This window comes from Festucalex cinctus, chromosome 8 (genome assembly GCF_051991245.1).
Source record: "Festucalex cinctus isolate MCC-2025b chromosome 8, RoL_Fcin_1.0, whole genome shotgun sequence".
Classification (NCBI taxonomy): Eukaryota; Metazoa; Chordata; class Actinopteri; order Syngnathiformes; family Syngnathidae; genus Festucalex; species Festucalex cinctus.
The window spans coordinates 16,700,872-16,714,623 of NC_135418.1; the positions used below are offsets into that span (position 1 = coordinate 16,700,872).

The 13,752-nt window shown below is 37.3% G+C and overlaps 1 protein-coding gene across 1 annotated transcript; it reads right to left on the reverse strand.

The window, feature by feature from the left end:
* Window positions 1-3,966: 3,966 nt before the first annotated feature.
* Window positions 3,967-12,494, reverse strand: prelp (proline/arginine-rich end leucine-rich repeat protein). The gene is made up of 7 exons (XM_077530745.1): window positions 12,152-12,494; window positions 8,136-8,544; window positions 7,875-8,060; window positions 7,634-7,791; window positions 6,278-6,474; window positions 4,685-4,760; window positions 3,967-4,567 (listed from the first exon to the last, which is right to left on the reverse strand). Exons 2-7 carry the CDS (start codon window positions 8,538-8,540, stop codon window positions 4,477-4,479), a joined length of 1,113 nt encoding a protein of 370 aa, XP_077386871.1. The 5' UTR covers window positions 8,541-8,544; window positions 12,152-12,494; the 3' UTR covers window positions 3,967-4,476.
* Window positions 12,495-13,752: the final 1,258 nt, after the last annotated feature.

Below are 13,752 nucleotides of genomic sequence, written 5' to 3' on the forward strand. Positions count from 1 at the left end.
ATAAGAAGAAAAGAGATCATTCAAATGCCAAATTAAAAAACAAAAATAGTCTTTGCAGACCTGATGCCCTCCGGCAGGCTATTCCATAGGTGAGTACCAGAGTGGCTAAAGGCAGCTTCACCAAAACAAAACAAAAAATAAAACAAAAACCAAACAACAACAACAAAAAAAAAACGCAAATATGTTGTTGACTTGTTCCAACGGTGGATGTCCTGCGGCCACCACCTGACCCTCCTCCTGTGGTGCACTTCCTGCGGCCGCCATCCGATCCTACTCCGGCGGCACAAGCTCTCTTGCCTCATGTGGCCCGCCGTGGCCGCCTTCCTGAAAAGTACCTTGTGTTTTGCGTCCGGGATACCACCGAATAGGGAACCATACGAATGCTATTTTTAGACCGCAAGGCCACTTCAGCAGCTTGAACCCAGAAGTAGGTCAGAAAGAAGCTCACTCATTTCCGAGCCATGCAAATAGTGATTGTTTTGTTCTTGTTTATCTCCAGAAAAAACAAAAAAAACAAAAAACATGCCGAGTAAACACAGCTGTTATGGAACTTGCAGAAACCACTCGAGACACTACAACCGTCCACATATGAAGGATGTATTCTTTATTTGTTTCCAGAAGCCAAAAATTCAGAGTCATAAATGTGAACAGGGATCAACTTGTGCGGACGTCCAAAAGAGCAGTTTAAAGCCAGCGAAGTGAAGCCTTTCACCTTCATATGTAGAAAACATTTTGTTGGGGGGCATGCATGCATGTTTCTAGATGACAATCCTGCCACCGCCGTCCCGAAGAGGTAAGCAATTATCTTTATTTTATTTTTTGTTTCGCGTTTGACTTGAACTCCTCCACTTGGGACAGGATCTCATCCCCAACCCGGAGAGGACACGCCGCCCTTTTCCGACTGAGGACCATGGTCTCGGATTTGGAGGTGCTGATCTTCATCCCAACCGCTTCACACTGCGAACCACTCTGCACTCCTGCCGGGCTTCACCTGCTTTCCTGCATTTGGGTCCTCAAACCTGCCACTTTCCCTTAACAGATGCATATATGTATGTATCCTATCTTGTTTCATCATTGCCAAAAAAGTTGCCCAGAATGATGGTGGACCTCATACAGGTTCTGCTGGCTCACCATTTCTGCTCTGATCCTAAAGGTGTTTGGGGGACTTAATGCCATGTTGCCATGTTAGCTATGTCTCAACTAGTATAGATGTTGGTTTTCCCCACGGAACTGTCATAAAGGTCTTGGTAAGATGATGAACGTCAACAAACTAAACTAGAAATAGCTGCGATGTCTCAGGACAGATCTCCAGCAAGGTTGAACTGGTTACCAAAGTAAACAAAAAGTCCAATTTCTGTTCTTTTGTCCTTCTGTTTATTAATATTTAGCATGCTAAATATTTGTTTATGGAGGATCACGAACAGACAAAAGGTGTCGTTATCAATGTCTTTGTTCTTCCTTGTCGGAAAAATCACCTCCCTCTTCCTGTCAGGACACGTGCAGCAGCATTGTGGACCGGCTGGAGACACTTACTCTAATCCGTCTTCAATGTGACATGGACTCGTTTTTCTGCATCTTTTTGCATCAACGGGAAAAGTCCTGATGTTGCAAAATGGTGTGGCTGTTTTTTGGGTAAAAAAAAAAGGTCTTTCCTTGACACTTCCGTGGTGTGGGAGTTAAAACGGAATATTCGTCACAGGTGCGCTGATGCAAAAGGGAGCTAGCTTGTTTGGGTGCTTCGGGCATCAGACAGTTAATTTGGTTATTACATAACTATATCCTTTGACTAATCATTTCCATCTAGAGCCAAGTGCAATTGCTTCCATCTAAGAATAGAGCGTGGCACAAGTTCGAATGAATTTGGAGTGCAATTAAGTATCACCGCCCTTCATTTTGTTGTATTGTTAGTGGTTTCAAGTGTCTTAGAATAACTTGATGTTTATGTAGTCTTTGAGACTAAAACAAACAATGGTGTTAATTTTGGAGAGTGGCAACCTTGATGGAAAGTTTAACCACAGTGACGTTGTCATCCACTGGTGAGGAAAAGCAAAATGGAAAGGATTTACAATAAGTCTAAAAAAAAAAAAAGAGGAATCTTTGAATGTTTGCTAGCTTCAGTCCATTATTTTATAAGTCTGCCCAAGCTTCTAATTCAGCTGCACATTGCAATCATTTTGACCAAAATATCTGTTTGTTTATTGCTGATTTTAATATCTGACTAAAAATACCCAATGTGGAGTGCATAGAACTAATTTCAGCCATTTGTTTCTATACTTTAGTAGAGGTCAAGCACACAAAAAATAAAAGAAAAAAACTTGGTGAGATTGAATGATGTCAATCGAAAGATGGCTCTGTGTAAATTGGAAATGCGTACAGTGGATGTGATTTATTCAATGCTCCTGATCTGGCAGGTTTCTAAAATATTCAAAGTCAGGCAACTTTCCATCAAGTTTGGGAAAAATCTTTTGCTGAACAACAAACTTACAAAGACTTAAAACAAAGAAAAGGTCTAAAAAAAAATTCATAACTCATAGAACAAGCAGAAGCTTACATTTCATTCTGGAGATTTAATTCAAATACTTTATTTGAAAGGTTTTGTTTGCAGTTGTTACTTTGGCAGTAAATGGGAAAAGTTTATTGTGGTGGTCTATAATGACTAAAATCTTAAAAATATCAACTACGTCATTGTCCAAATACTTCCGCAACATTATTGTGGCACAAAGTTTAAAATAGTGTAGCAATAAATGAGAATTTTGTACCTGGGTAAATGTAAAGAAAAAATATATATAAGATATAATAATGATGAATCAGCATTTTGCATGTATTTTATAAATGTATCTTCATGCATGTTTACTTTTTCTTGCTTTATAGTGTGTCTTACTATACACAAACAAACAAACAAACAAACAAACAAAAACAACCTGAATATGATGTTGAAAGATGATCATTAAAAGATGCACCAAGCTATTCAAGTTTTTTTTGTTGATTTTTTTTGTTCTGCCCACCCTCTCCAAAACCACACTTTTGCAGATGCCTTTGCAATTGTTATCCTTTGCTGTTGCTGTTTAGTCTCTCTCCCCTCTTCTGTTTCCCCACTGTCAACCTTACAGTATATTGCCTGGTGGTTCCAAAAGTGAAATCTTTGCAAGTATGTTTTTGTTTTTTTGTTTTTTGTTTTTGCATTCAATTAAAAATTTTAATTTTATCTTGAATCAAATCTCGTATGTCCGATAATGATATCTGGCACCAATTGTTTGTTACTTGTATTGCTATTGGGTATTGTTATCGGTTATTGTTACGCTTCTACAGCACAAATTTGAAGATAATTTCACACTTGATTTTTAGCCAGGATACTGAAACAGCCAAACTTAAAGCCTCCTTGATTTTAAAACAAGGTGCTACCAAGTATTACTGTGTACAAAGCCAGTCCAAAGCCATATGAAGCATAAAGTTGGGTCGCATTTATTATTTTGATTTATATGAATCAATCAAGGGACTGCTTTTTATTTACGATTTTATTTTCTTACCATTTCACATGACAGGCACAGTGCTGCCAATGTTCCATAATACACTTGAAAGTAAACCTAGAACAAATGTTTTTTCAATACAATTGCATCTTCAACACTGAGACTTTATTAATTAACACGTTGTCACCCAACAATTGCTTTCATTTTTTATTTATTTTTTTGCACACACGTATTGTTATTGTTGTTTGTCGCTAGCCGTAATTGTGCCTGTTTTGTTGTGCCGCAAGTGTTGTCATCATTTCCCACGCTGCACTATATGCCCTGTCATACCTGTTTTGCAAACACTTTCACTGCCGCGTAGAAAACGAGTGAAAGCTCGTCCTTGTGTAAATTGTGCTTGTGCCTACTTGTTTTTATAACCACAAATGACTCCCTGTTTTATTCTCCCTTCAAACACTTGTGAAAGCTAAAAAAAAAAAAAAAAAAAAAAATAAGTAAAGAAGATACAAGACACTGTTTATTCACTTAATTACTATTTGTACAAAGCTTTATACAAGAAAAAAAAGGAATATGATGACATTTTACTTGGACTAACATGAAAATTACATGCACATTTGGGACACTCCCAACTACACAGTAGTTGACGCTTTATTTTTATTGTTATTTTTTACCTCTTGGTCTTCTTATGAACATACGAACTACATATGTGAAGCGTGTCCGTCAATGCGCCTGTATTTTCAGTCTTTTCAAGCATTTGTCAACAAAATACAATATGCACTGATACATTCCTATAAACAGTAATCATAACATCATTTAGCAACTCCTCACGGAGACGTAATTGCGCTACCTGTGAAATCAGTGAAACTTCGGAACCTTCCGTATCGTTGCAGTATCGCCGTGAGACAGTTTCGGAGAGCGCACGTGTGGACCGGCCGGGGCAACACGGTGCATATGCGGTGAGGGCGTGGGAGTGCGAGCGCACGCCTCCTTGCTTCAAGGCAGAGTTTCCTTAGATAACAATGGAGTGGAGGTGTCTGAAGCACATGATGACATCCAGCGGGATGGGGGGGCTGAGCTGATTTCCATCCAAGCGCAGGTACCTGAAGCAACATCAACGTGACTCAACATGTCGATCCGACACGTTTTGCTTCCTGATGCCACGTTGGAAGTCTTCTAAGTGACTTTCTGTTTTGGGCCGCCTACGTCACTTGACTCACCTTAGCCGTGGAATCTGGCTGGGGTCGCTCAGGTCGGCCTGCAGGCTACGTGGGCAGATCAGGGTGCCGTTAATATCTATCGGGAAGAAGCGCAGGCATTGATTTGCAAACAAATCCGTCTCGGATTGCATCATCGTAGAAATCAATTCTTAAGTAATTTCCAAGTCAACTTGCGTGGAGGATATAAACATGCAAAGGGAAATAAGGTGTGGCGCAGGTGATTTGTTGACATTGCTAATAGTAACGTCATAACGGCAACAGGTTGTTTAATGGAGCTAACCTCAGCTGCTTTAGTTTACACAGATGAAGTCTAAACAGTTTGGTCTGTGAAGGTTCAGATGAAAGAGGAAGCGTAATAATATTTTAGCCTTACACTATCATACCGTGTAATTACGGTAAGTCCAAATATTATGCAATTATATTTATGACAGGTTTTGGTAAAAAAAAAAAAAAAAAAAAAAAAAATAAGGAAAAAAAGAAGATAAAATAAAAGTAGTAATAGCAAAGAATATTTTGGGATAATTTGTAAAAAAAAAAAAAAAAAAAAAAAAGTCACATTTGATCCACCCCCAACCCCCCCACCCCCCACACATTACTTTAACATTGCATTTTAAGCAAATATCAACAAGTTTTTTGAACAAATGCACATTTTCTTTCTGGAAAAACTACCACTTTTAGAATTTTGTAGGCAACCGAACAGATAAATCTCAATAGATTAGTATATTGTGAAAACGATAATTTATTTTAGCTGTTCAATTTAAAAACGGAGTCATTTTCTACAACATTGTAAACCTTTATTAAAGATATTAAGAAATTATTTTCACAATGCCAATTCGTGGAATTTTTTTTATATTATACTGTCATTTTTTTTTTTCTAAAGTAATCACATTTCTTGAAATGAGTTTTGCATTTTTTGTTAGCTGTAAGCTATCCAACGTATATGCATATAAAAAAAATAAACAAATCTTGAAATATTTTACTCTATGTAGTGACTCTACAATGAATGAATTTCACTTTTTGAAGTGAACTACTGAAATGAATTACTTTTTCCCAAGATAATCACATTAACTATAGGCATTGGAAATTGCTTTTACTGAAGTTAATCTAAAGGCATTTTTTAAAAATTGTTTTTTTGTCTTGTTTGAAATCCCAGATGACATCCTTGCGAAGGTTGCTCATTTTATCCCTGGCCATTTGAGGAGACTGGTTGACAACACAGTGCATGCATTGAAATACAAAGCTTTACTTTCATTTTTCCATGTAATAAAGAACATGCATCAAGTTGTTTCTTGTAGGAATATCGATTTTGTTACCAAATTTTAACGCCCATGTACTTTTCACCCAGACTGTACTGTAAATAATGAATATAAAAAGTCTACACACCCCCTGATCAAATGTTAGGTGTTTGCAATTTAAAATCAATGAGACCAAGATTAAAAATAAATAAATAAATAAATAAACGTTTTCCTCATGTGACCTATATAGCCTGTACAACTTTTGCAATGGATGTTTGTTTTACGTTTTAGAACGGCTAATTAAAAACAAGTTAACGAGACAATGTGGTTGCACAAGTGTGCACACCCTTCGACTTACTCTCGATGGTGTTGTGATTGAGGTGCAGATGCTCCAGGTGACTGCTGAAGAGAGGAATGGTGGCCAGCTGGTTGTGAGCGAGCTGCAGGTCCAGCAAGGTGGAGATGTTGAACACGGCCCTGGGGACTCCTTTGTCACTCAGATGGTTGTAGTTGAGCCTCACAAAGGCCAGGTGAGAGAAGTCTTGGAAGTAGTCTCTGAATAGGAGAAGAATAAACTTTCTCAAAATTTTGTATTTAAAGGCACTTGTGGTCTCAACATTAAGTGCATCTGCACCACTTGATAAAACTGGAAATAAATGTTTACATTGCTTTTTAGTCATGTTGGTGAAACATATCTCAGTTTAATACAATTGCATATCACTGTCATTGGTTTATTGGCCTACTAATTGTCTCCATCTACCTAAACCGCCATCCAAAATTTCAAACATAATATGTAAAACTTATAAACGTATACATCCCTGCCTGATTTATCACTGAACAACCTAGTGTCAAGTTCTGACCCTGTGAACTATGACCAGGACATTGAATCAGACAATATTTATTATTATTATTATTATTATTATTATTATTATTATTATTATTATTATTATTATTATTATTATTATTATTATTATTTAATCTATGCCCAAGTTTACACGTATTAGCTCAAGATAGTTTTCAGTTCTAGGTTGGAATTAATAAAAAACAGATGCTAAAAATAGAACGGTATGAGTGATTACCTCACCTGTTTATCTCACAAAAAAACCCCACGACTGAATCTTAAATAATAGGGGAAGTCAAGTGAAAGTTTTTTTTTTTTTTTTTTTTTTTTTTTTTTTTTTTTTTTTTTTTTTTTTTTTTTTTTTTATGATAGTGTGCTCTATGTGACCCCGTATTCTGTTTAATATTGTGTTAGTGAGACATGAATTAAGCATCAAAATCCACCTGTTTTTTACCACTCACAGGGGTGGCCATTTTGATACTTGCTGTCAACTGAAAATGACAGCACAGTGGCTCAGGGATCAGATCATGACCAATGATGGCCCAGCAAATGTCACATGACTAAACTAAAAAAACAAACAAACAAACAGTGGGCCGTGATTGGTTGTTACCTGAGTCCTGGGAAACTGTGATGTCATTTTTAGTCAAGTGGCAAAATGGCCTCCCCCTGAGTTAGATAAAAACAGGTGGATTTTGCTTCTTAATTCACATTCCACAAATACAATATTAATCAGAATGCTGTGTTTAGACTAGGAGGCGCACATAGAACATATTATGGTTAAAACAAACCGTCGGACATGAATTCCCTTTTAGATATTTCTGTCCAATTAGCTTATCTGTGATTCCATTCACCGCATGGACTCTGTATACTTGCTTTGGGATGTCCTCGATGCGGTTTTTGTCGAGGAACAGCTGTATGAGGCTGTTCGGCACTCCGGCGGGCATCTTTTTTAGCACATTGTGGGCCAAATTGAGCTGCATCAGGCTGGACAAATCCTTGAACGTGTTCTTGCTCAGGTCATTGTCGCTCAGCTGGGAAAGAAGACGTCGACGCCATATTGACACAAGGTGCACAGACAACACACACACAGGTGCGTCTAAATAGGGAATTTCACCTGGTTGTGGTAGAGGTCAAGTAGGGTCAGGTTCCCCATTTTGTTGAGGGCGCCTGCAGGTATTTTAGAAATACGATTCTTACTGAGCCGGAGCTGTTCCAGACTTGCCGGGAGCCCCGAGGGCACCTCTTTGAGTTGGTTGCGTTGGACATAGAGGTACAACAGAGCAGGTATCTTCTGGAACACCTACGGCAAAGGATATAAATAGAACAGCGTCGCCGTTCCAGGCATTTCGCAACGTGAGCGAGGAAGCCGTCCTACCTGTTTGTCTATTCGATGGATGCGATTGTTTGCCAGGTTGATCCAACGGACTTCCGTGGCGTTGACGAAAGGTTCTGCCGTCACCTCTGAGATGTAGTTGTTTTGAAGGTACAGGTAGTGGGTTCTGGCCGGGATGACGGGGACCACACGGATGTTCCGGTTCTCGCAGTTGAGAGAGTTGGGATAGTTCGGGGAGCATAAACACTCCTTGGGGCAGTCGGGGTAGGGGGAAGGCGGGCCGAGGAGGAGCGGCGGGAAGTCCGTGGGCTCCTGCGGCTCGGGCTGGGGGACGGAGGGCTGCCTGGGGGTGCTCGGGCGCCTGGTGGGCTTCCTTGGCCGAGGCCTCTGGGCGAGCACCGCTCCTATCAGAAGGAGCAGCACCAAGGCAGAGAAGAGTCCTTTCATGCTCCTGCATAAACATCAACAGCACATTTCTTTATGAGCAGATCATGTTTACATTACTTACATACTGTATGAGTTTCGAATTCTAGATCTTGAAGTCGATGTTTCCTCAAATTGTGACAGAGTAGACATGGCATCTGTAATACAGGTGGGAACATCTGGCTACCTCACGATATGATACGATATGCGATACAACGCTCACAATAACAATTATCGATATATTGCTTAGGTAATAAATCCATGATAATCTACGATAAAACAAATCAGAAACTAATAATAATAATAATAATAATAATAATAATAATAAAAAAATATATAATTAAATATAAATATAAAGTAAATGCATAATATTATATATAAATAAATTATATATATATATAATATAAAAATAATAAATACAAAATTATAAATAATGAAATAAACATAATAATAATAATAATAATAATAATAATAATAATAAAATATATAATTAAATATAAATATAAAGTAAATGCATAATATTATATATAAATAAATTATATATATATATATATATATATATATATATATATAATATAAAAATAATAAATACAAAATTATAAATAATGAAATAAACATAATAATAATAATAATAATAATAATAATAATAATAATAATAAAATATATAATTAAATATAAATATAAAGTAAATGCATAATATTATATATAAATAAATTATATATATATATATATATATATATATATATATATATATATATATATATATATATATAATATAAAAATAATAAATACAAAATTATAAATAATGAAATAAACATAATAATAATAATAATAATAATAATAATAATAATAATAATAATAATAATAATAATAATAATAATAATAACAAAAACTAAGCTCATGAGTCTTCTTCGCCTGAAGAATTCCAGCCATTTCCCCGCCACTCTTATGATGTGCTCCCCCTAGTGGCCCGCCAAGTAATTGCTCAATAAGTCATGAACAATGGAGCCGTGCAAATACAAAATAAAAAAATATTGTGATAATCTATCGATAATCTATCGAGATAAAGTATCACGATTTATCGTGATATCGATATATCGTCCCACTCTTAATCTAAAAAGCTAAAGTTTACGGTGAAATTGTCACAACAAAGTTCAGGTGTATGCAGCCAAAGCATTTCAACATTTACTCTCTTTTCGTGCAAGATGTCCGTCCTAATATTGGGCCGATATGCGCTCTTATTTCAAGGTATTGGTACTTGCTTTTACGATAGACGATAGACATTAAAAATGAGAAGAATAGAATGCCACAATGAAATTTATGTCATTTTGAAAAAAACAACAAAAAAAACAAAAAAAAACATATTGGGATGTAGGCCTATTGGTATTCCTTTCAAGTTATCTGCCATTGTTTTGGAGGAAAATGTACATATCAAAAATACTATTGGTATTGGTACTCGGTATCGGCGACTACTCAAGAGTTGTACTGGTATCAGTCTGAAAAAAGTGGTATTGAACATCCGTACTAGATACTGAATACTACAATAGCAATAAGAAAAAACTTGTCAATTTAATTTAAATTATTACGATTAATTTAAATTTAACTTTCATGTATTGGTAATCAAAACTGAGCATTAATATTATCTTCGTATTTGATCTCATTATAATTCGTGCGAGGGCATATATCAGGAAAGACTTCTTCCAAATATCTTCTCATAATAAATCACATTCTTCACTTTTCTTGGACTCACTTTGACATAATCTGATGATTCTTATTTGGTACTGAGTGAGCAGAAATCATTTTGTAATGCAGGAAATTAATAGTTAAAAAAAAAAAAAAAAAAAAAGAATGCTGTGTTTGAATAACCAGTGAAAGGATAAAGCGTCTTTTGTCAGGACCACTCCAGTGGGAGACTTGAGAAGTGGAAGACTGCAGTTCCAGATGTTTTGCACATGGACATTCTCTAATAAGCTTACATACAGCTACAGTATATGCATGCTTACATAACCACTAACGTGGAATTCCTCCTGACAAAGAGGAAGGGGAAAAAAATACAGCTGGGCACCTGTCAGCCGAAACTGCATCATTTTGTTAAGACAGATAGGAAAGTCTTAAGGTCATTAGGCAAACATCTCTCACGAATCACATTGCAAGAACCTTTGAGACAGCAAATAAGAACTTTTCTCGGATCCCTGGCACTGCCCGTTCTTTTCCCTCTCAGTCATCCAGAGCCTTCCAGACCCTCGTTCCACACCACAGACCAAAAGGACTTGCCCTGATTCAGCCAATTCATTAATATCGTCATAGTCATGATTGTCATATGAGGGTTAACGTAAGTCACATTTTGTTTCTGACTGTGGTAACTAAAACATCTAAAACAGCCACTTCACCTACACAATGTAATGAATAATAATAATTGGCCCACCCAATCTTTTTTGTAGATTTTTCCTCTAAAAATAACATTTCAACAAGGCCTTCAATGCTATTAAAAGAGCACAGTTCTGATTTGAGTCAGGACCTTATTTTGAAAGTTTTCCCGACCCTATCAGCTGTTTTTAGACACATCACACAAGGAAGCTTCAATGAAGCTGAAAACTGTCAGCAAGCTAATACAATTCTCTCTTCACTGGAATTTTCTTTATATGAAAAATGGAAAGTTCCAACTCAAAATGGTTTCATGACATACAAACAATAAAGTACACAGTTACAAAAGAGTGGAATGTCCGGCATGTCGAAACAGAAAATCAAACGTTAATCAAAACCACATAACAGCCATCTTGCTGTGTTAACAAAAACACAACCACAGCTGAAGTGGTCAAACAAATATTTGAGTCAACACATTAAACAAACATTACAACGCAAGTACATGTATGCGTTCATGTCTCTCGTGTACGACCTGGCTCATAGGCAGGGAATTCTGTTCTGTGAAAATCGTGTGCCCCCCACCCACCATTTTGAAGCCCGCCTCACCAACACACTCTCTGCATTAGTCTTAGCATGTGATTGCCAAGCATGTTCTCATGTGGGTGTGGCATTGGCTGTACAAAAATGTGCATCTGTGAATCCTAATAATGAGACAATCTTGCATGATACAATCAATGCAGTAAATCAAATCATTAAAAAGAAACTGACTTGTGAAGAGTGAATTGTGATGTGAGTGTGTACTTTATTGAACGGGATTTGGGTAGTTGTGCATTAAATAATACTGAATGGTACACAAAACAATGCGGATATTGAACTAATGAAGCTCAGTAAATTATTTTGTAATAGCTCAAAGGAAACTGTGAACATGTTTTGTTTTGTTTTTCAAAAGCATGCCTGAAAGTTTTTCCTTGTTACAAAATATTTATTTTCTATTTTGAAACCCTTTCAGCCAAAAGACATTTTTGTGATGAAAAAAATCCCCATGAGTCCAAATGGACCAATTTTGAAAAGTCTGGAACTAACTATGAGGCAAACAAGGACCTCTGGGAGTACCACAGTGTGGCAGGTATATGGGACAGCACTGCGTTGCCATGGAAACACACTCTGGCATTTGCTGTACAGGTGCCAACAGTGTCATTACACAACACACCCGCTGTTTTCACACCCAAACATCAGCGTCAAAAAACAAAAAAACAAATAAAGTCTCTTACCTGCCTTTGGTACCTGCCCTCTTTTGTCAAGTCACAAGTTGTGTCTTTTCTTCTCTCTGCCTTTCGCCCTCCTTCCTTCCTTAGCCGTCCACTCCCTCTCTTCCTCTCTGTCCCTCAGCCTCCCTTCTTCCCTCCCTCCTCTCTTCGAGTTGCTTGGCTTTTCCCCCCTCTCCCCTCTCAAGGTCACAGTGCCTCTTTCTTCACGAGCCATGACTTCTACTCCTTGGAGAGTCCATCTTGGTTTCGCTGAGTGAAAAAGCAACCAAGAAGCACGGTCACTTGGTCACCGTGGTATGTTTGCGTGGATGCAAAAATGTGGGAAAGATGGGAACATTTTAGATATTTGTTCAGATCCACCCAGCTGGGATTGCATCGGTTCTCTCTCTCTCTCTCTCTCTCTCTCTCTCTCTCTCTCTCTCTCTCTCTCTCTCTCTCTCTCTCTTGTTTAGATGGAGCCACTCACATCCCATCATGTGGTTTTCATCACCAGCATCCAACTGCAAACTGCATCCATGCCTTTTTTTCTTTTCTGTTTAATTTTAGTGTGCCAGACTCAACCAATCTAAATATTTGTGTTCTACCTGAAAATTTGGATGAACTCTATGCACGAGGTCTACCCACCAACGACAATCACCGATACCTAACATGCATGTTTTTGGAACACTCATCCCCACCATGCCACCCGATTAAGAATTATTGCTTCAAAATGGCCTGTACAGTTAATGAAGGGTTTGTGATAACCTGAAACAGATGAATTCAATCCCCAGACTTATGACAAGGAGCACAGCTGGGCCAAACATCTGGTTAAGACTGACCTCAACCAGAAATGGAAAAATAAAACAACATTTCTATTCATTCACTTGTTGTGATCGTTTCGTTGTGGTTTCTTTCTTTCTTTCTTTCTTTCTTTCTTTCTTTCTTTCTTTCTTTCTTTCTTTCTTTCTTTCTTTCTTTCTTTCAAAATTTCATTTCTAGCCTATTTTTTAGGGGCTGAATCCCCCCTCTAAAATGTAAAAAAAATCATTTGTTTATTTTTCTAATGGGTCATTTTTTTTAACATGCTAGATAAGTGCATTTACAGTACTTTGATGAATTCACTGTTTATGTTATGTAGGCATTATGTGACAATTTTTTTCTAACGAGGAAAGTTTCAGGTGTTCAGAGACAGCTCCACTGTCCTCCTATTTAATTGGAACGGCAGAAACAGCCGTTATGTCCTGTTAAATATTAAGACCAAGGTGCTAACTGATTGAATGCACATGGCCAAAAAGTATTATGCTTTTCTTTCATAAATGTGGGCATGAAATTGTATTAAAATGTACAAAATGGTTAAATTGATTTAGCCTGGCTTGTCATGTTTGGGCCACGTTTGAGTTCATGACCTGTTGAATTTGGGTACATGACTGTGTGGTCAAGTGTCTGTTATGTACTGATGTAACAAGCATCTAGTTTCAACTGGTTTTAGGCTATGTGATGTTATGTGATGTCAAGAGCTATGTGATGTCAAGAATCTTTAATCCCTTTACCTGGTCAACAGCCAATCAGATAATTCCATGTCAGTCCTACTTGTCTAGCCACAACCAATCAGATTGATTCCTTGT

What these genes read in the sequence shown, in the direction of transcription:
- prelp (XM_077530745.1), bottom strand. Translation starts at nt 8,540, where the DNA reads ATGAAAGGACTCTTCTCTGCCTTGGTGCTGCTCCTTCTGATAGGAGCG. An exon ending in CGCATCGAGGACATCCCAAA is followed by an intron (nt 6,475 to 7,633) that starts GCAAGTATACAG and finishes TCTCCTATTCAG; the next exon opens with AGACTACTTCCAAGACTTCT. An exon ending in CAATCACAACACCATCGAGA is followed by an intron (nt 4,761 to 6,277) that starts GTAAGTCGAAGG and finishes TCTTCCCGATAG; the next exon opens with ATATTAACGGCACCCTGATC.